The following is a 23,787-nucleotide window of genomic DNA, read 5'->3' as shown; positions in this document are numbered from 1 at the left end:
GGAATGACAGATAATACTTGAATTTATTTTTCCTGAAAAAGAGTAAGAACAGACTATTGATAAATACAATTAATACTTAAACATAATATGTAAAAAGTCTTTGCTGCAGAGAATAGTCTTTGTATTGGAAAATCCTAAAATTTAGATTATTTTTTTCCAAATATAGTATCAGTAGTGTTTAAGGATGATGAATTTCATGTTTGGATCATAATATAGCAACAGCCATGCCAAAATATAGAAAATTGCCAGTGAGGGGCACAGAGTAAAGAAACCCTTGGGTAAATTATTGTTTTTAAGCTAAAATTTACACACAGAAAATCTCCTATAGCCAAGGAGGGACTGAGTTATACATGTACTGAACATTCCAGGGGGAGCAGTTAGGACTTCTCATTAGGGAGTCTCAGGTTAGACCAAAGTTTGTCCTCATATTTTGGTAAAGGACTAGAATAGCTTACCATAAAAAGAGATCGTTTACTTATTGCTTTATACTAATTCTACAGGCAATTTATATGGATGGTCAAGGCAAAAATTACCGGTACAAAGTAACAACCTCCCATTGCTTAAGTTTAGGTTAATCATTAATATTTTTCTGTGGATCAATACCCCTTAGAAGCAAAAGATGCAGCCATGCTCTTCAACCCCATATATTTGCCAAATGAGAAAAGCCATGTGCCAGACTCGTTAGAGCTTTGTCACATACAGCAAACCTATAGCTCTTTCACTCTCAGAGAAACTCTTATATTCAGAGATTGCATCTGACTTACTTTTGTATGTCTTGTGCTGCTAAACTAAGAACCTTGCGAAAGTAGATGCCCAATAATTGTTATTTAATAAGTGAGTGAATGAATTAATGAAGGGTGTGCTTTTTCACAGAGAACACTATTAATTTGAATAGGTGAGTCTAGTGTCTTTTTAATGAACGGATATAGGATATTTTGAATACTTGGAGTACTGTTAAGAATTTTTCAAATAATTTTAAAACATGACCTTTGTTGTAGGTTGAACTATGTCTTCCCCAAATTCCTATGTTGAACTCCTATTATCCAGTACCTAAAAATGTAGCTGTTTTCGGAGGTAAGGTCTTTAAAGATGATTAGGCTAAAATGAGGTCTTTAGGGTAGGTCCTAATCCAGTATGATTTATGTTTTTATAAGAAGAGGACATTTGGAAACACAAAGACACATACACACAGAAAGAGAAAGCCATGTGGACACATTGCAAGAAGGCAGCCATCTATAAACCGAGGAAAGAGGCCTAAGGAGAAAACAAACCTGCTGCCACTTTGAGTTTGGATGTCTAGCTTCCAGAATTATTAAGAAAATAAGTCTTTGTTATTTAATTCACACAGTCTGTGTTATTTGCTATGGCGGGTTAAACAAGCTCACAACCTTTTGCAAATTGCTACCTTTGAGAATCTTCTCTTAAAATGATGGTAAATGAATGGGAGAGTATAAATCCCCAAGAGTAGAGGGATGAGAAAGGAGAAAACTGGAGATAAGAAAGGAGTGTTTTAGAAATGGAAAATAAGAACAGAAATTAACCAGGTTGGGAATACTAATTACAAAGTGCTTAGAGAGGCAGGTGTCAGGAGAAGGAAACAATTCCCTTTGTGGAACTCTGGGAAGACTTGAGAATTGAGGAGCCAAGTATAATTAAATATAGGCAGCAACTGATAGAAAGTCTGCACATAAAGTGAGTCCTTCCATAGATCCTCCTCTTTCTCTACACCGCTAGAGACCAGTCCCACTCCATCCTCATCAGAAGACTGGAAATTAATTCAACAAGAGGGGTTCCAACTTAGAGATCCCAGGCACAGTGGAAGGTGGACAATTAAATAAAAGTCTATCAATTGAATAGCAAAGCACTGACATCTCTTGTAGCACTTAGGGACAGGAGCACTTGTCAGCTAGGCTTAGGAAAGAGATTGAAGAATTCTTCTCTAGAAAATTGGAATCACCACCCAGAGAAATGACCTACAGATACTGGCACTACATAGCTGGCTAGTGAAAAAGGCAAGGTTCTTTACTCCCCATGTACCCTACAATGAATGTCAAGACTCTACAAGCACACTTAAGTCATGAAGTATCAGCATTGTGGCGTCTTTCTCTTTAAAACAAATGGACAGCCAAGGCCACACAAGCCTTAAAGAAACTTTCCAAAATGAAATCTAAAATAAAGAAATGAAAATAATAATAATAATAATAATAAATATTAAAACATTTTATGCAACAAATAGAAATTTTAGCAAAATATAACAAGCTTATTACATTAATAAAACAAAATTATACCATATACTGTTAATAAGAACAAAAAAGTTATTAAAATTTAAAACAATGAGAGGTAAAATTAAACACTCAATGAGAGAGGTGAAAGATATAGTTTTAGAAATCTTCCATCAAAAGCCCACAGCAAATATCATTCTCAATGGGGAAGCACTAGGAGCCTTTCCCCTAAGATCAGGAACAAGACAGGGATGTCCACTCTCACCACTGCTGTTCAACATAGTACTGGAAGTCCTAGCCTCAGCAATCAGACAACAAAAAGACATTAAAGGCATTCAAATTGGCAAAGAAGAAGTCAAACTCTCCCTCTTCGCCGATGACATGATACTCTACATAGAAAACCCAAAAGTCTCCACCCCAAGATTGCTAGAACTCATACAGCAATTCGGTAGCGTGGCAGGATACAAAATCAATGCCCAGAAGTCAGTGGCATTTCTATACACTAACAATGAGACTGAAGAAAGAGAAATTAAGGAGTCAATCCCATTTACAATTGCACCCAAAAGCATAAAATACCTAGGAATAAACCTAACCAAAGATGTAAAGGATCTATACCCTCAAAACTATAGAACACTTCTGAAAGAAATTGAGGAAGACACAAAGAGATGGAAAAATATTCCATGCTCATGGATTGGCAGAATTAATATTGTGAAAATGTCAATGTTACCCAGGGCAATATACACGTTTAATGCAATCCCTATCAAAATACCATGGACTTTCTTCAGAGAGTTAGAACAAATTATTTTAAGATTTGTGTGGAATCAGAAAAGACCCCGAATAGCCAGGGGAATTTTAAAAAAGAAAACCATATCTGGGGGCATCACAATGCCAGATTTCAGGTTGTACTACAAAGCTGTGGTCATCAAGACAGTGTGGTACTGGCACAAAAACAGACACATAGATCAGTGGAACAGAATAGAGAATCCAGAAGTGGACCCTGAACTTTATGGGCAACTAATATTCGATAAAGGAGGAAAGACTATCCATTGGAAGAAAGACAGTCTCTTCAATAAATGGTGCTGGGAAAATTGGACATCCACATGCAGAAGAATGAAACTAGACCACTCTCTTTCACCATACACAAAGATAAACTCAAAATGGATGAAAGATCTAAATGTGAGACAAGATTCCATCAAAATCCTAGAGAAGAACACAGGCAACACCCTTTTTGAACTCGGCCATAGTAACTTCTTGCAAGATACATCCACAAAGGCAAAAGAAACAAAAGCAAAATTGAACTATTGGGACTTCATCAAGATAAGAAGCTTTTGCACAGCAAAGGATACAGTCAACAAAACTCAAAGACAACCTACAGAATGGGAGAAGATATTTGCAAATGACATATCAGATAAAGGGCTAGTTTCCAAGATCTATAAAGAACTTATTAAACTCAACACCAAAGAAACAAACAATCCAATCATGAAATGGGCAAAAGACATGAACAGAAATCTCACAGAGGAAGACATAGACATGGCCAACATGCATATGAGAAAATGTTCTGCATCACTTGCCATCAGGGAAATACAAATCAAAACTACAATGAGATACCACCTCACACCAGTGAGAATGGGGAAAATTAACAAGGCAGGAAACAACAAATGTTGGAGAGGATGCGGAGAAAAGGGAACCCTCTTACACTGTTGGTGGGAATGTGAACTGGTGCAGCCACTCTGGAAAACTGTGTGGAGGTTCCTCAAACAGTTAAAAATAGACCTGCCCTACGACCCAACAATTGCACTGTTGGGGATTTACCCCAAAGATACAAATGCAATGAAACGCCGGGACACCTGCACCCCGATGTTGATAGCAGCAATGGCCACGATAGCCAAACTATGGAAGGAGCCTCGGTGTCCAACGAAAGATGAATGGATAAAGAAGATGTGGTTTATGTATACAATGGAATATTACTCAGCTATTAGAAATGACAAATACCCACCATTTGCTTCAACGTGGATGGAACTGGAGGGTATTATGCTGAGTGAAGTAAGTCAGTCGGAGAAGGACAAACATTATATGTTCTCATTCATTTGGGGAATATAAATAATAGTGAAAGGGAATATAAGGGAAGGGAGAAGAAATGTGTGGGAAATATCAGAAAGGGAGACAGAACGTAAAGACTGCTAACTCTGGGAAACGAACTAGGGGTGGTAGAAGGGGAGGAGGGCGGGGGGTGGGAGTGAATGGGTGACGGGCACTGGGTGTTATTCTGTATGTTAGTAAATTGAACACCAATAAAAAATAAATTAAAAAAAAAAAAGAAATCTTCCATCAAGTAAAACAAAGAGATAAAGAGATGGACAGTAGAAGTTAGGGAAATTGTAAAAATTATAAAAATAAGATGACTAAGATGTAACTACTAGGAATTTGAGGAAGAAAAACAAAATATAGAAAATGGAATAGTGTCATTGAATAAAAAGTACAAAAATTCCCTCAAATTGAGGGGCATATTTTTCTTCATTAAAAAGACCTGTGAGTACTATCATAAAAAGGAAACAGACCTATGTGAAAAACATACATGGGCATTTCAAACCACAGCTACAAAACGAAAATTCTAAAAGCTTTGAGAAGAGAAGGAAAAAAAAAAAAAAAAAACCACAGAGTACATCTCTCATAGGGGTTCATGTGGTATTGGTTTATTCTCTCAAAAACATATAGATGTTTATGAGACAATGGACAAGATATTCAAAGTTCTAAGTAAAAATGATTTGCAGCCCAGAATTCTAAATCCAGCTAAATCATCAATCAAGTGTGGAAAACTGATAAAATAATTGATGTGCTTGACCCAGGCAGAAAATATTTTTCAAAGGGCTTTTTAAAATCCTACTGGGAAGTTCTGGAAGAATTAGTGATAATGCCACATAAAATTAAGCAAATAAAAAAAAGGCAATTTACAACTTCAGAAAAAAGAAAAGCCTGTTCTGTAAGTGATATGCAATCTTGGCACACCATGTAACTTATTAATGAACTTTACTTTCTTGGGATAATAAGATAAAGCCTGAATGTTTCTTGGCTGTCAGTTGTTACGTAACTATGATAGGAGGATAAAAGGTGCGAAGTGAGGAAGTGAGATGGTGAAAGAGTGTGAAATCATCATCATCCAAAATGAGAAGTTAATAAATGTGTGGAGTTAAATACCAGAAGAACAGACTAAAAGATTTTTAGAGACCCATAGTGAGAAGTGGTACACAGGACCCCTGTTTCTTGTTCTAAGCTTGTGTGATAGGAACCAACGCAGTCAAATTTCCCAATATGATAAATGTCCTGTGTTAATTAACATGATCACAGTTAAATGTCTTGGATTAGGATTGTTCAACTGTTGAGTGGAATATTCCATTTCCCCTTTAATACTTGATAGATTTCACATTATTCCTTCCTGTAGAGCAGGAACTGGTGGTATTGTTTATTGGCAGAGGTAGAGCTGGCTTCTGCCGACCTATCAGGAGAAAGGACACATTAACACCTGGCCAACAACACCAGCAGATTTAGTGCCGGTGATGAGTGAGGTTATAGACATTGAAGACAGTTATGTTGTTCAGGTAGTAGATTATCCTGTGCAGTTCTCACTCCGTAGATGACTTATGACTAATACTCTCCACCACTAGTCTTCTCACTAGTAAGCAACATAATCATGTAAAATAATCGGGATAAAAAGAAGTCACTATAGAATTGATGGATTCATACTTGAGTGAAGTAGTCTTTATGAAATAAAACTCATGATTTTCGTGCCACTGTCAACCCCACTTGAGTGAAATGGCAGCATAACGAAGTTGGTGTTCTGTGCAGGGCTGTGCAGACTACATCTGGCTCCTTTACAGTCACATCTTGTCTGTCAGAATTACCGTGACCCAGGCTGTTCTTTGCAGAGTTCCAATTCCCTTAGCCTCAGAAGCATCTCGACAGTTTCTGTGACCTTCAGCATAGTGGGCAGAACACATGCTGTGAGAGAGCTCCTTGACTCAACAGAAAAGTCCTGTGCTTTGTCCAAAGGCAGGGCTTTCCAGCGCAGGTTCATGTGGCATATCCGGCTGCCAGGCTTCCTGAAAGCCAGGTGTGTCAGGAAAGGAGTAAACAAACAGAATCTCACAACATTTAGACTTCTCCCCCTAGAGCTGCCCAGTTCCACTGCTGAGCAGGGACAGCCAATAGCCTCATGCTGTTCCCTCTCTTTTCTGTTAATTGAGAAAACCAGTGACTGCAAGAGCAACCTCAGCAGAGCTACATGTAGATGGAGTTGGTAGAGAGAGGCAAACAGCCCAGTGAGCAACTGGAGGATTTTAGCATAATACCCTAGTGTGCTGCACATGAATCTGGGGTTCCCACTCAGGGTTCATCTCCTGTCTTCCAGCCCTGCTTGCTTCAGTCACTCTCTTGCGTTAGTCACGTACATGTCTCTATCCCCTGTAGGATCCCAAGTTCCTACGAAGGTGGGCCCAATGTATTACTTTCATCTTGCATTTCTCCTACGGCTTAGCGCTTAGCTTTGCCCATAGTGGGGCCTCAAAAAACAGCTTTTAAGTTGCATTTTCTGGTTGATATAATATGCGCTAAAACATCCTTCATTCTGTATTAACTGCCCTGTGTGTCTCACTCACTCTGTGTTTCCAGAATACATTGGCTGTGGTCTAGCACACTGGCGAAGGAGTCAACTTTGGATTCTATCCAATATAAAAACCCAGCCACCACTTAGATGATTTTTGTCCTTGGATTTTTAGAGATTCATGATCTCTAGAACCAGGATGTAATGTCGACCTCTCTGAAGACAAAATGAAGTAATATATGCATTGCAGACATTAATATGCTGGTACATATTAGGCCTCCAGTGCTAGCTGTTATTACTATTATTAGCATTATTTATTTTTACTATTATCAATTTCCTCATTTCTAAACAAAAATAATGATGCTAAACTCACAATGCTAAACTATTGTGAGAATTAAGAGAATGTGTCTGTGTGTGTTTGTGTATATATACATATATGTGTATACACACACAATCTGTCTACATGCATATACATATGTATACATGCATATGAATATTTACATATATGTATATACCTATACACACATATATAACATACATATGTATAATAGAACCTGACACATAGTAAACACTCATGTTAAACCATCATTATCCCTAGGGTTAGTGTAAGTAATAACTATTATTACAGTTCTCTCTTACATCTAAAAAGAGGTTGGCAATGCTAAGCTTATAAGGTTGTTGTAAAGATTTTAAAAGTTAATATATATTAAAGCCTTGGAACTGTGGCTTGTTTATGATAAGCACTATAAAAGTGTTTACTTTTGTTATAAAAAAAAAGTGAATGTATAGCATGATAGCTGATAATATAGTATATGCTTAGTAAGTTGTAATTAGCAACTTTTGTGTTCGTTTCCTAATGCACTGATAGCCCTAACAGAATATTAATGACAACACATACTTTCATGATACTATTAATTATCTTTCTACACAACTAGGCAAAAAAAGTTCTAAAATGGCAAAACATCTTGGCCCAGAAGCCTGCCCTCGGCAAAAAGACAAGATGTGAGTGAGGAAAATATGCCTACAGGAATTGTAAGGGTGGCGGTTTGCCTACTATGTATAGTGATTTGCCAATTTCCTTTTCACCAGCTATGACAGTGACACTGATGCTAGTCGAACAACCTGCATAACGCTTCAGGGATACATCCCTTTTTCTAAGGCTGCAAGCTTGCCAAGGAGACAGGATGCATGCTTGATTCCATCTGCTGTCATTTATCTGCCAATACAAATAGCAGGCCTCTGTGGGTCTGTTTGGCAGCCAAAATGACAGACTATATTTTAGCAACTCAAAGGAAGCCACTTCTGAGCATTAAAGATGGAAAATACCTCATGATACCTTCAATCCAAAGAAATGAATATCCCAAATCTGAAACATTAGGCCCCACAAGGCAATGTCTCTTACTAACAGTGTAGAAGTAATATTTCCAACCTACATAGATTGAACTTGTTTGAAAGAGCTTGAGGACAACTTTTCATCACTTTTAATTACATTACATATTTTCTGGAATGACACTACATTAGTTTTATAGATGTTTTAGAAGAAAAGGAGGGAAACAAGACCACCTGTTATACTCATGGTGCTGTACCTGGTATATGTCCTTTGTTGAAGAAGAATTTCACATGGCATTTGAGTTAAAAATAACCAGTCTCTTTTCAAATAACTTGAAAGCCAGCACATAGAACTACTTCCTCTTTATTCAGAGATTTCCACAGACTATATGGTTCAGAAATACAAAGTGAGCAAAGAAGAAGAAGAGGAACTATTCAGATATCCATGGTGTCGTTTATGATTTGTCTTTGGTACAGTGAGATTATCATGGAAATGGAATGAGGAAAGGTGGGCACACAAAGAGTATGGAAGCAGCAGCCTTCAATACACTAAATCATTGACACTTAATGTTTGTGTAAGTCTGTGTGTTTGATACGGGAAGGAGAGGAATTTTGCCTTTAAATCTCATTCTAACCACTTGACCTATAATTGGTAATCTTCTGTTTTGTGCCCTATTTTTTACCTCTTGTTGTAGATATTCGTTCTTGAGATGGTCTTTATCATAATGCACCTCTTCATAGGCAGTATATAAGCAGTATTTTATTTTATTATTTTATTTTTTTTTATTTATAAGCAGTATTTTAAATTGAGTCCTGAATCTTCAATCTTCATCTAGGGCAATTCTTTTGAAGTCCATTTTTGTTATCAGATACCTTTGAATCTGTGCCTTCAAACTCAAATTATATCCATTGAGATCAGTATATTATTTTATATTTGTAGGCCTTCTGATTTCCTAGATTGACTCTTTCCCAAATTCTCTTTTAACATCAGGGATTACCAGTCTTCTGATCCACCAAGTTAGAAATTTCAGTCATCATCATCTTTCTTTCATTTCCAAATACAGTACATCCTCAAGTTCTTTTAATCTTTCCTTCAAACTCAGCTTCCTCTATCCTTCATTCTCCAGCAAATGACCCTCACACAAGCCCTCTTGCATTCATGCCTGGTCTTGGACAACAGACACCAGCTGGCATGTATGTATCCAGACTCACTACATTAATCCCACCCACTACTCCCAGCTAACGTACTGATGGACCTCATTTGATCCTGTCACACTCTATCCAGAGCTTTCCCAGCAAAGGACACAACTCGCACAGGTGGTGATCCTGGCCAAAGGGAAAGAACATTCTCATCTGCCTGTGCAGCCTCATTTGTCTAAGCCCCTAACTGTTGTTGCCATATGAAAACACAGGCCAGTGTTGGCAGATTTTCTGATTTTTCAGAACACAGAAATCAAGACTTAAAGTAAAAGTTTGTTCAATAAATATTGAAGGCATACTATTACTGAACCTTATTCTATATGCTAGAGGAGATACAGCAGAAGATCACAACTGTCAAAAATTCTGCCTCCATGATGCTTCTTAATAGAGGAAAAAGAAAAATAATAAAAATGGAGATTAAGATTGATTTTGTGATAAAAGCTTAGAAGAAAGATATATCAAAAAAGAGATTCTTGAGTATGTGGTAAAATTTTAAGTAGGATAGTTAGGAAAGATGTCACTGACAAGGTAGCATTTTAATGAATGTAAGAAGAAAGCTGATATGTGAGGAAAGAGTGTCCTAGGAGAAGGAAAATAAAAGTATTGCTGCCATGATATGGAACAGTAAGGAGGCCCGAGGGCTGAGGGGCAGTAGCAAAATAGAACACCAGAGGAGACAAAGTTGGAAATGAAATATAAGGGGTTATGGGTCAGAGGTAAGGGGCAGATAAGTGGGATATCCTGTGGGGCTTTGTGGCTCTCCGTAGTGACTTTGGCCTTAATTCTGAGTGAAACAATAAGCTAGAAAGGATCTTTGAACAGGCTTTAAGAAGATCACTCTGATTCCTAATTTGGAATTAGACTTTAGGGAGAAAAGGGAAGAAGTAGAGAGTCCTAGGAGGACACTTTATCATAAGAAATGATGGTGGCTGACCAAGGTCTTGGGCTAAGCAACTGGAAAAATGGAGTTGTCAAAAATTGGGATGGGACAAGGTGTTAGAAAAAGAAGGCTTAGAGAGGAAAGATTAGAAGCTCTATTATGAACATATTGAAGTAAGATGTTTATAGGGAGATGTTGAGCAGACCACTTTAACACCTAAATTTGAAGTTCAAGGTTGGAACGGAAGAAATTTCTCAATTTGGAGTGAGGTAGTTAGACCACATGCCTCAACTCTCCCTTAGAATGAGCTCTTTTTCCTGAGGGCTTTCTAATTTTTTTGTTTTTGCTATCATCATCCTTTGCAGAGACAGAGATTATTCCTCCTAACTCAGTTTCATCCAAATATGGATAAATACAAACAAACCTCCTGTCTTTGGTATCAACAGCTAACACAAAGCAGAAATTTTTAAACATGACTTTGCTGACGAAAGGAAGTATCTGAAATCAAAACAACATGCAACTAGAGAATTTGAGTTCTTCTAGGGCATATATTCCTCAAATTCAGTCCCTTAGGAGAAGTTTTCCTTCTGGCCCCCATTCCACAGTGGGTAGCAGAGGCTGTTTTTTTTTGTTTGTTTGTTTGTTTTTTTCAGAGGCTGTTTTTTAACCTGACCACAAGAGAGACTTCTACAAGACACAGTCTGCACACAAGATGTTCATAATCAAGATAGAAAAGCTTAGTCTCCTCTTCTGCTTACTTACAGCCCACCTCCTTAATTCTGGGGTTTCCTCTGAGGATCTTTCTCTGGCTCTGTTGATTGTATATTGCGATTTACTACCAACAATTCGGAAAGAACCACCTACCCTCAAAATTTCCAAATATAGCACCACAATTCCAATATTTAATAAGAGGCACATATATTGTCATGGTACAAGGATCATTTAATCACAGCATGAATGTCCTCAATGAATATTAATTGCCTTTCTCCTTGGAATGACTTTTCACACTCTATAATTCACCTAGTCTTACCTACAGAGAGGCCATTTTCTTGTGTGCCATGACTGCATAATTCTAAGCTTTTTCTTGTTCTCTTTACCCTTTATGAAAAATTTTCCTTTACCTTCTTCTCAAATGAACCTTGCAGTTCTTTATAGGCCAAACTAACCTCTTAAGGTCTTTCATCTAATTGAAGGCCACATGGAGGTCTCCTCTTCTTTGTACTTCTTTAATTTGTCAATACCAATCATTTTTCATTTAAATATTCTCTGAAATGTTTTGTCATGCAAATCTTACCTTCCCTGAAATATCAGAACCATGATTTCTTTTTAAATGTTAATTCTTTTTGTTTGTTTTAAAATCAGCCAACTTTGCCTAGTACCAGGCTATGTATGTAGCAGATAAATAATAATGCAATAATAATGTAGTGAGTAATTTGTGAATGTCTGAAACATCTGTTCAATTAAACTATTCATTCAAAAATATACTAATAAATGCTTTGTTAGGCATTGCTAGACTTTCAAGCATGGAAATAAAACAAATACAGAGAATCACTTATTGCAAATATAAGATTTTTAAGGGACAAGAAGACATTAGAAATCGATTTTGGTTTGGGAAATTCATATATCTAACATTATGGAGAGCCATCTTATGGGCAATTCAATTTCTCACCCAAATAAGATCTTTAGACTAAGTGGTTCTCTCTGCCCTAACAGGAAAACGAAAAAACAAAACAAAACAAAACAAAACAAAAAAACCAACAAAACAAAAAAAGAAAAAGTTAAAATATGCTTAGCTATATAAAAATTTATAAAAAGTATAAATATTTTTTATATAGCTAAGCATATTTTAACTTTTTCCCATGAACTAATTGTAGTCTTTACAGTATTTTTAATTTTTTTTAATATCAAAAAATGAGGATCGTAGCAAAGAAAGTACTAAATATCAAAACATGACTTATGCATCATCCATAAAAAAATCTTATAAAACTAAGATTAGAAAAGAAAAAAAAACTCCTTGGAGATTATCTCTTCAAATGATCTATCACTTTTTGGAGTTTTAAGGGTACTTTGAAAATCTGATTAAATCTATCATTCTACTCCCTGAGAAATGCAAATATACACACAATTTTGCATATAATTTTAGATGTTTCACCAACTCCCGTGCAGTTCACTTATGAACCTGCTCAGGGACTTCATACTTTAAACTCCTACAATACATAATACACAAGGAAGATCTGGAAGGTTTGGAGTTAAAATCTAAATTTTGATCCTATTATCTCTTCATCTCCAAAACTCCATGATCACACAATTTCATAAAATAGATAAATAAAATCATGATGAAATATTTTTGCTATATTGTTTGAGTCTCTAAGCTAACTCTTAGTATTTATTATTTTTAGTTTCTTTATGTGCCTGACATCAACAAAGATAAAATTTTGACATTAAGCTTGTATCATTCATGATATGTCAAAGACCCTTGATGTTCCTTCTATCCAAAATAAACAATGTATTTTGGAATTACAGCTTGGCCTTGACCCCACAACCATGGGTAAATTAAGCCATGACAGCAAGAGGTTCCTACATTTGAGCAAAGAATACTGAGCCATATGCTACCCTATATACATAAATATAGTCAAACTGATAGTTCACTATTTCTCAACCTTTTTCATTAAGAAATCAGTTTCATTTGCAAAAATTACCTCTATTAATCAGGACCACTGGAGCTCTTTATTTTTTTAACTTAGCACCTCTAATAGTTTATGTTTTCATCTCTTGTGATCAAAAACTCTATAGTAGCCTAAATGAGTATATCCTAACGTAGGTTCTGTGGAATGCTAGTTTCATATCATATTGACAGAGGCTACACACAGAATGGTTCTATGGTAAAATAAGCTGAAAGTATTTCACAAAGTTAAAGTGATGTATTACTGGAAGATTCCCAAAGTCTTTAACAGACTAAATAAACATTTTAAATTTCCTGGAAAAATATACGTAAATATCCCAAATTCCATTAAAGATAGAACTTTCTGTTTGTTTGTTTTCAGAATATCTAATGGACTTGGTGTTCCATAAAAAAAAAAAAAAATTTGGCACAAGCTGAACTAGAGATACAAAGATAGATTTTAAAATATACACAGATTGCTTGAACAAATCTCAGGGTGGTCAGAAATTGACTTCTATGTGTGTTTTTCTGGGAAAGGAGATTTTACATTAAATGATCAGAATTCAAATATGGTTAATTGTAATTTAGTGGGAAATTTTATTATAATATATTAAGCATTCACCTAAGAGTTAACATGCTTTATTACTCAGTACACTTACATTGTTTTTCAAACAACTTACTGTTCAAATTAAACAAACAATTTATTTTACCTCTCCAGGTAAAGTAAAAGAATTCTTGTAGGAGTAATAGGAACACTGTGTTTGGTATAACTTAGTTTAAGATGCCTTGTGCAGTAATTCCCTAGTAATATTCTAAAAGATGACTTACTCTGATAGTCACTGATGTCCATGGTGGAATGGCTCGATTATTCTGCAGATGTTATTCACCTTCTAGATTAGTCACAATCAATCAATATACCCAAAGCTTTTAGAATTCCTGCAATAAAACTGTCAAGCCAATATTTTTCAAATTATGGTGATTCTGTAGTCTTTTCCTTATGTTTATTATTTCAACTGAAACTCTTAACATCTAAAAAATTAGTATTCTATGCAACCATTTGGGCAAGTTCTCATATCTATTTTTGCTTTTAATAGATAAAGTGGTTTCTAATCCATGTTAATAGAGAAGAGCAGTTGCACCAATAATCTAAAAACTATGAACTTATGGTTAATAGTGACAAATTGACCATATGTGGTCATATCATCTGTAATTAAATAGAGAGATTTAAAAGAAAGGGCATAGAGAAGCACCTGGGTGGCTCAGTTGGTTAAGCAGCTGCCTTGACTCAGGTCATGGTCCCAAGGTCCTGGGGTTGAGCTCTGGGGTTGGACTCCCTGCTCAGCAAGGAGTCTGCTTCTCCTTCCTCCCCGACCCCCACAGTCTCTCCTCCGAACTCACACGCTATCTCTCTCATGCTCTCTGTGTCAAGTAAATAAATAAAATCTTTAAAAATAGAATTAAGGACATGGAGCAGGAGAGACTACCTCCCTTCACCCATATACTGTTGCCACCCTCAGTTCCTACTACAGGATACTCAAGTTATTGTTTCTGAAGAAAATGTTATTGAAGAGGCTCAGGACTCAGAGAGCAAATGTAGCAAACTGTAGGGTTGCAAAAGGAGGTCAAACGTGGAATGAGAGGAGCAACTGTGTTGTGGTCAGATTCTCTAGGAAGCTAGCTCTGGGATTGGAGTACAGATGTTTATAGGGAACTGTTTTCAGGATCAACACATCTAGGAGAGGGGAGGAAAAGGATTAAAACCTCAGTAGAAGCATCAGCTGACCATATGGCAAGCATGTGCTACCATTTGAGGGGAAAAATGTTTTAAAACAATGAAAACTGCTCATATGGGGAAAAAAGGCAGTTATTAACTTCAAGCAAAACACAAATTATAACATAAGGGGAATATAATCATATACACATATAGTAAATAAAATATATATAGTACATACATGCAAACAGTATTATAAATTTAACTAAAAATTATGACATAACTAGTGAAAGAAGAGGAAGGGGAAGCAGTATAAGAGAATGAAGTCTCTAAAATACAAGAAATGAATAGATAATAGCTAAAAATTTCAGAATCAAGAAAGAACAATATAAACGTATTACTTAGAATTATAGAGTTAAGTACCAGCAAAAACAAAATGATTTTGGATAAGAGCATTCAGAGTAACTACAGAAAATAAAGGCTTTTTTTTTCAATAAGTCTTTGAATGTAATTTTTAAAATTATATGTGCATAATTTCTCTTTATCATGATGGGTTGGTGAATTAAACTGACTTAACAAGCACCCCTCCAAATGTTGTGACACAAAGGTTTGTGGGTTTTTTTTTTTGTTTTTGGTTTTGGTTTTTTTAATTTCCCATGATATATGTCATCAAATGGAAGCTATACTCCACAGCTGCCTCACTCTAGTAAGGAAGCTAACCAAGAGCCACCGTCTTGGAGTTTGTTGGTCTGTCTGGCAGGGAGAGGGCAAGAGGTGGGAAGGTCTCATACCAGCAGTTCAATGCTTGGCCATTCATGACTTAAGACATTGGTCAGAACTAGTCACATGGACCTATTCAAACATAAGAGATTTATTAGGTCTCCTACATGTGAATGGTCTGTGGACAGCTGGAAATAGTAGCCAGTGGCTCCAATGGCTATCTTAATTTCTGTCATCAGAATTAAGTAAAAATAAAATGATTACTTCTAGGGGTGCCTAGGTGGTTGAGTGTCTGCCTTTGGCTCAGGGCATGATCCCGGGGTCCTGGGATCGAGTCCCACATTGGGCTCCCCACCGGGAGACAGGGAGCCTGCTTCTCTCTCTGCCTATGTCTCTGCCTCTCTTTCTGTATATCTCATGAATAATCTTTTAAAAAATAAAATAAATGAATAAAATGATTAATTCTAGCTAAAAATTTAAATATTAAATTCATATATAAGTGTGTGTACCATATTTTATAAATAAAAAATATGTGTAAGTAAGTATATGCAAATAAAAATACTTGTATTACATATATGTATTTTATATTTTTATATTTGGCTCTTTTGTGTAGGCTATATTTATTTCTTTTTTTTTTTCTTTTTTGGGGGGCTATATTTATTTCTTAAACAATTTTTAATACCTTCTATTTATCAGGCATTTCTGTAGATCCTAAATATTCAACAGTGAATAATACAGAGAGAAACCGTTATTTTTATGTAACTTATATAGGGTGTTAGGGGCATGAAGACTAAGTAAGCATAATAACTTGTATTATGTTATATAATGAGCTAGAAGGTTAGAAGTGCTGAGAAGAGACTGTGCAAAGCAAGGGGACTTAAAAACAGAGGCTGAGGGTCTGGTTGGAATTTTAAATGTGAATTTGGGTTAGATTCACTGAGGAGAGGCCTTTGAGGCAGGACTTGAAAAGGGCCAGACGCGGCAATGTGGATTCTTGGGCAGCTGGAACAGCAAATGCAAATGCCCTGAGGCTAGAGCATCTGTGCCCTTCCCAGGAATGGAGAGTAGACTGAGAAAACTGCAGTGAGAGAGCCTGGGGGACATAGCATGTACATATGGAACATAAAGGCCATGCTACAGACTGCTATACTTTTGGTTCTTTTCTTGAACTTTAGTGAAATACTTGAATTTACAATGGAAAATAATTGCTCAGCATTTAGCAGGTGGCCAATATTTCATATAAACCAACTTGGCAACATCATGAAGAAGACAGGAAAATGTAGAATTGGTTTTTCTTTTCTGTCTATTTTGAATTGCTTAAAGCTCTCTCATGCTTTATGTGCTGCACAAAATCCTATCTTTCTGTACAGTATTGGCATAAAAGGAAGCTTACAGGAAGGCAAAAAGGCAGTATTTCTTGAGCTTCTACCACGTGACTTTTTTTTTTAATAGTTAAGAATACTTAGAATAATCCTATTAGTTAAATACAACATTCACACTTTATAGGACTGGGATTTAACTTCAAGTTGGTCTGACTCCAAAACCATTTTCCCCACTGTCTGCATCTGACTCCTAAAACTATGTTTTGTAACACAAAGATATCCCAAGTCCAGGAAATTATTGAAGTTTTTAGTCTAAAAACTTGCCTACTAAGTTCAGACTATATACAGCAAGGATTTCTATTTACAGTGACAGTTGATCTGGAGAGAACGTCACTGCCAGCGCTATTGGCATCTACAAGAACTAGAAAGCAATATTTATTGAGAATGACTCACAGTGATAATTAAGAATTAACTGTGTTTTGGATGACAATTTTGCCTAATTTACTAGAGAATAAGGAATTAAAATACACTCTGATGTGAGATTTATTGCTTTTTTCTTTTCTTTTGCAGGTAAGTTTGGAAATAATTTCTTTTGCTTATGGAGTACAGGTATGATGTCACTTTTTGAGTTTTATTTTAATTGTTTTTAACACGGGGCATGAGGGATGATGTGTTTCACCCTGCATTTTTTTCTTGCTGCTGTTGCTGTTGTTACTGCAAATTTTCGAAGGCGACATTGTGGGTTTAAGGTATTTGATTCAGGTGTTTTTAGTATGTGACTCCATACAGTAAGTCTGTGCAGGGTATATATTTGCATTTCTGTGTTGGGTACAAGGAGGGGGGTTGTATCAGGGGCAAGGGAAAGATAGGAAGACTATGCATGTGATGAGAGTCTAAAGCTGAGAAGGGCAGCGACCTACAGCTCCAGGAATGTAAGGTACAATGGTTGGGAATGTGTGTCCCCAGAATAAGAGGACTGTTCCTGAGCAAATGCAATGAAGCAGAGACTGTTTTCATTCACTCTTTTAAGCCCTTGGTTTTGTGTTTCCTTCTATTATCATGCAAAATTTCTGACCAGAGTATTGCTGATATGTATCTTTGAAAAAGGAATGGCTCTACCATTTTGAACGAAGTCAAATTTTAAGTTGGAGAGCAATAAAATAGATCCACTTCTTGGAAACCATGTGAAAAAGGAAAAAGGGAAAAAGGGGAGCTGGAAGCTCTAATGAACTATATATTAACCACGTTAGGAAAGAGGAAGGAAATTTCAGTAAAACTTCTAGATACACAAAAGAGAAGATAAAATAACCAGAGGCATGTAAGAAGATGTGGGATTTGTACTGGGGAACGGAGGAAGCCTGTTAAATTCACTCCATAGGACTATGGCCTTATTATTGTGCACTGTGCTTTCATGCATATGAAGGATGGAACTGTGTGAAATTTGAATGAAGCACATAGCTGAAGTAAACTCCATGTTATAAATGGTATGTTTACTGTAGAAAGACTTGTTAAAACAAAATTCAACTGAGTAAATTTGAAGATCTGGTTACTTCATTAAATGATTCATGAATTGGGCAGCAGTCCACCTAACACATAAGAGGGCAGCTCCAAGGAGCTCTACAAAATGGAAGGCTTTTATAGATGAAGGATGTGGCAAGAAAGACACTAGCAAAGGGAAAGGATTGTTCTAGGCAAGGTCACTTTCCCTTAGGGTGAAGAGCAGAGGGTTTTATCTTGCAGTTTACCTGGTTTTCCCTTGGGGGGATGGAGAGGCTCCCAGGGGATGGAGAGGCTCTCTCTGGTCCCCATCAGAATTTTCCCGACTGACTGGTTAAGACCACATTTCTGGGGCAGGTTGAAACCGCAGTTGGATTATGTATGAAGCCTTGGTTTGTAGACTCCGCCTAAGTGACGCCATTTGGGGCCTGCGGTTTTCTTTTTAACAGACTGTATGTGCTTTAAAAGTTATTGCAAGCTTTATTATTAAATGTATAAAAATAAACAGTGGTGGGAACACTAAATCTATTCCTAGTCTAAGTTCCATCTAATCAATAAGAGTTGATGTTGCTCAGGAGGTAAAAATGTTCTTGGGCCCCTGGTCTGGATAGGTGAAGAGCTATGATCTCATTATCGTTTCACCAATATAATCATATCATTGTCAAAGGCATGATGGGGTCAATATAATCACTCTCAGTAGATCTTACAAAAAGGAAGTACTGCAGATGTTTTCACTGAGAAAATACTTTTGTGGTACTTGAACCACAAAACTAATTGACCTGCACCTCTCTTTCGTTTAATTAGTATTTCAGTAGTTGATGGAAAAAGTTAGAATTAAAGGAAATGTAAAATGCCATGACATCTTTAGCAAAATATATGTGTGGTTTTTGTTTTTTTTTAGTTGTTTTTTTTTTTTTTTTTTTTTTTTTTCTCTTTCTCTGTAATAATCTAAGTACCAGAGTAATTCTGTGGCCTATGGGTCAACAAATGTTTTCTGTGAGGGACAATATAGTAAGTATCTTAGACTTTGCAGGACCAAAATTCCCTGTAATAACTACTCAACTCTGCCTTTATGGAGAAATACAGGGATCCTCAGACAATTGTGTAATGAAGGAGCATGTTGTGTCCCAGTAAAACTTTATTTACAAAAAGAGAGGTGGGTGGGATTTGCCCTGTGGCTGGGTTCCAGCCCCTGCTCTAACTCCCTTTGAAATGAAAAATTTTAAACAAACTAAAAAATTTTTTGGAATACTATGTATTATGGCCACCTCCTAATATAGGTAAACCCTTGGGGCACCTGGATGGGTCAGTGGTTGAGCATCTGCCTTTAGCTCAGGTTGTGATCCTGGAGTCCTGGGATCCAGTCCCACATGAAGTCCCACATCAGGCTCCCTGCAAGAAGCTTGCTTCTCCTTCTGCTTATGTCTCTGGCTTTCTCTCTGTCTCTCATGAATATATAAATAAAATCTTTAAAATATATACATATTTATATAGATATACCCTTTGTATAAATAGGAAGGAAACAATGTTTACCTATAGTTAAGAAATAAATACATTTCTCAAAAACTCTGATGAATTTAAACACTAGAGGGCACAAAAGGATATTTTTAAGTAAGGATTTTTTTGTAAACAGAAATTTACAATTATGAAAAACTGTCTCAAGCAGAGCAATGTGACCTCAGTGTGCATAATTTGTCAGAAATGTCTGCCTGCAGCTCCAGTGACCTCACTGGCCACAAGAACTTGAAGTGGTTGACCAACTCTGTGTTGTTATAATAATAGCCATATGTCTTTTTTTTTTTTTTTTTTTTTTTAATGCTTGCTTTTGACCTTTTCATACAAGGTGGCCAAACTTACAGATTTAGATAGTGGAATTTTTCCCCCATCTTATAAGAAAAGAATCATTCTATAATTGCTCCAGGTTCTGATTTTCATGTGGTATGGCGCCTCTTTGCAGTAAAACAAGTTATCTTTAATTACCTTTTTTCTAATTTTTAAAAAAGTCGTCATAAAATAATACGTACAAATATAGTTTGTTACTTTGATTTTTGAACTAGTTTGAGGGATTTATTTCATAAAAATGATTAAGAATCCTCAGGACCTCTAGCCTCAAAAATGCTCATAACCATTTCACTAGTAATACTGCTTACAGGCATTTGGATTAGGGAAGTAATCTGAGATATTAAAAAGATTTACATTGATGTTATTGCCACAAAAGTACTTATATTATTGAAAACTGGCACATATTCTAAGTTTTCCAGACAAGCTAATATTTAAATAGATTTTGATGTTAGACTCAGCCAATAGAATCTTATTGACCATTAAGATTTTCAAATAATTTTAAATGATTTGGAAAATTGTTTATAGTATAAAATGAAATGCAAAGCAGAATCCCAAATCATATATACTAAAACCTCAATCAAATGTTAAAATTAGGGACACCTGGGTGGCTCAGCTGGTTAAATGTCTGTCTTTGGCACAGGTCATATGGCTGGGGTCCTGGGATTGAGCCCCGCATCAGGCTCCCTGCTCAGCGGAGAGCCTGCTTCTCTCTCTCTCTCTCTGCTGCTCCTCTTGCTTGTGCTCACTCCCTGTCTCTCAAATAAGTAAATAAAATCTTGTAAAATGTTAAATGTAAATGAATGAATTTATGTATATACACATAAAAATAAGGAAGAAAATGATCCAGGAGATGTACAACAATTACCTCTGGATTGTAGACAATTTTTCTTTTTTTTTACTTTTCTGCACTTTCCAAATTTTTTATGATAAGCATTCATCATTTATATGATCATAAAAATGTTATTCAAACTGAAAATGGTTTCAGCATCTCACAGCCCTTTTTGGGGGCCTGAGTCTTTTTTTTTTTGTTTGTTTTTTAAGATTTTATTTATTCATGAGAGACAGAGAGAGAGAGAGAGAGAGAGAGGCAGAGACACAGGCAGAGAGAGAAGCAGGCTCCATGCAGGGAGCCCGACATGAGACTGGATCCTAGAACTCCAGGAACAGGCTCCAAGCCAAAGGCAGATGCTCAAGCTCAACCACTAAGCCACCCAGGCGTCCCTTGGGTTCTGATTCTTAAGTCAGTGCTGGTAAAAGTCAGCCAATTGTAAGAAAAATATGTTATTTTATGCATCAGAAAGTGCATGTAAATGAATTACTGGTTGTTAGGCAGGCACATCAGTAGAGTCACCTTTTCAACCCTGTGGGATAAGCTAATTTGTCTTGCTTCAGTGTTGTGGCTGAGCTGCCTAGTCCTGGGCACAAGGAGGGTCCCCTTGGACCCTCGGGCCAGGTGAGCAGCAGGGAGGCTAGAGCTGCTGCGAAGGCTGGTGGTGCTGAGACTGAGCACAGAACTTCCCTCACTAGCTCCCTGGACTGTGGTAAAGCAGGCCACATGCAAAACACACATGAGCATGCGCACACATGCACTTTGCCTTCACCCCTTTCTCCCTTCCACATCTGCTTTCTGCCCTTGCCTTACTACATATGGATCTCAGGGGATGTGCATAGAGAGGGCTGGAGACACAAACAGGAGCCACATTGGACTTCACTCTGAACACAAAATTCCATAGGATGGCTTTGCATAAAATATGGGAAGAAGTCCCTTAAATACTATTGACAAAAAATGCAACAATCATGTGACAAAGCAAAAGCTTGTCACTAGTTTCAATTCAGCTTTCCCCATGACTCTTTTAGTAGCAGGAATGATGTTGTGCCCAAGATTGCGAATCCGAGAAACCACCGAGGAGCCGACACTGATACAAACACACGAGGGTTTATTTACAAGCTCGAACTTGGGTCCAAGTATACCTGACACAGCGGAGCAGGGACTTGGACCTCGAAGTGGGTTACAGCTGGATTTTTTATAGGCTGGTGTAGGGGATTTTCAGAAGGGGTGGAGGAATTTCTCCAAGTTCTGTTTACATTCTGATGTGGGGCTTTCAAGGGCATTGAGCTCTGTTCTCATTCTAATATGAGACTTTCTACCATGGGCGTGGGCTCTGTTGTCTTTCTGATATGGGATTCTCTGCTGAGGGCAATTCTGAGCTCTGTTGTCTTTCTGATATGGGATTACCTGCCAAGGACATTGAGGACATTCTGCAGTTTTTCCCATAAAGTTCAGCTCTTATTCACAGGGGCCTAAGATGGCTGTACTTGTGCTAATGCTAAACTTTAGGTGGGATGGCCTTTATTTTTCTCGGCCTCCACAATGATGTGTTAAATATGTAGTTTTTTCTTTTTTTCTTTTGTATAAAGATAGCTGAAAAGGTGAACATGGCATAAGCAAAGGCACAAAGTTTGAGCTACATGGAATAATTGTTTTTCTTAATTCACTATGTTTTGCTTAACGTTTTCCTCCGAGGTTTCAATCCCTAGTACCTAGGATATTGAGAACTGTGTGATGAGATGGAATTGAGACTAGCTAATTCTGTCAAACGATTTGGTGACTTCATTTTCTCTAGGTACAATTTTCGTTTTATTTTTAAATCTTGAGCCAAATTGGCTTTTAACATAAAATGACAGAATCAGCCATTTGGAATCATTTATAAAGACATGTCAGACATTCTAAAGTTTGCCAGCTTATTATCCTCAAGTGATACTTACTGGTTTAAATATATGAAATGTTCTCAAATATAGCAAGGTGCAATAAAAGCTATAAATATTTAAGTATTAGCTACTGTCCATTGGGTAGGTGAAGAAATGGATGATGTGGCTTATCTAAACTAATTACCAAAGGGAAGAGAGAAGCTTTTAATCCTTTCTGGAACAAAGCAGAATTAAATATTCATTAGAAGAAGGAATAGCAGAATTATAGGTAAATAATGAAATTCCCCTGGAATCTGTCTTTTAAAGAAGTTGGAGGGAATCCTTAATATATGTTTACTTAGCTCCTACCTGCGGGGCAGTCCCAGGGACACAGTTGCCCCAGGGCCCAGAAGTTCACAGCCCAGGAGAACACTGAGCATACTGCTCTCATTTTCTTCATAGCACTCCTTCTGAGAGAAAGAGAGACTACAATATGCCTTAGGCTCTAGATAAGAAACAAATTAAAGAAGTACAGAATACTTGCCACTCACCATACACCCCTTTGACATGTTTATTTCCATTTATTCATAACCCTCACCAGATACCAGATAACCATAACCCTCACCATATCTCACCAGAAAACCCATAGCATTATCTTTTTTCACTGCCTTATTTATTAGTTCTCAGATAATCTGAAGGAGAACGGATCTGAGCTTTTTTTCACAAACCTGTAGAAGGTTCGTGTTAAATTCCAGGGAAACTATGGACAGATCTTTTTTTAGCTAGAGTTGACATTCCCAGTAAAGACAAAAAGTTTCCTGACTGAGTGTGAAAAGTATGGAATGACGCAGCAGTCTAAAAACTATGTTGAAAGGATGAGTAAGTTCTAGAGATCTGCTGTGCAGTATTGTGCCTAGAGTTAACAATACTGAGTTGGTTGAAAATTTAAGATGATAGAGCTCATATTATGTGTTATTACCTGCCCTCCCCTGACACATACCCAAAACCAACAGACTGAGGGAAGGTTGGGAGGTGATGGATATGTCTATTACCTTGATTGTGGTGATAGTTTCGTGGATGTATGTGTATGTCTAAACTCATCAAAGTGAATACATCA

General features: G+C 36.8%; 1 protein-coding gene across 40 annotated transcripts in view; it reads left to right on the top strand.

Moving 5' to 3' along the window:
- Positions 1-23,787, top strand: part of PDE4D (phosphodiesterase 4D) — a 1,438,885-nt gene that overhangs the window by 1,045,261 nt on the left and 369,837 nt on the right. For 9 of the 40 annotated variants that reach the window (XM_049097763.1, XM_049097762.1, XM_049097755.1 and 6 more), the window contains one exon: positions 3,122-10,459. The exons of 30 other annotated variants lie outside the window; for them this stretch is intronic. In XM_049097763.1, the coding sequence (XP_048953720.1) occupies positions 3,122-4,322 (1,201 nt within the window). In that variant the 3' untranslated portion in view covers positions 4,323-10,459. Of the gene's footprint in view, positions 1-3,121; positions 10,460-17,226; positions 17,253-23,787 lie in introns of those variants that run through there. One more of the 40 variants, XM_049097783.1, reaches the window with a different exon arrangement.

The sequence above is a fragment of the Canis lupus genome, chromosome 2 (assembly GCF_003254725.2).
Source record: "Canis lupus dingo isolate Sandy chromosome 2, ASM325472v2, whole genome shotgun sequence".
Taxonomy (NCBI): Eukaryota; Metazoa; Chordata; class Mammalia; order Carnivora; family Canidae; genus Canis; species Canis lupus.
Note: the sequence above shows the minus strand (reverse complement) of the source record. Positions and strands in the feature narration are given on the sequence as shown.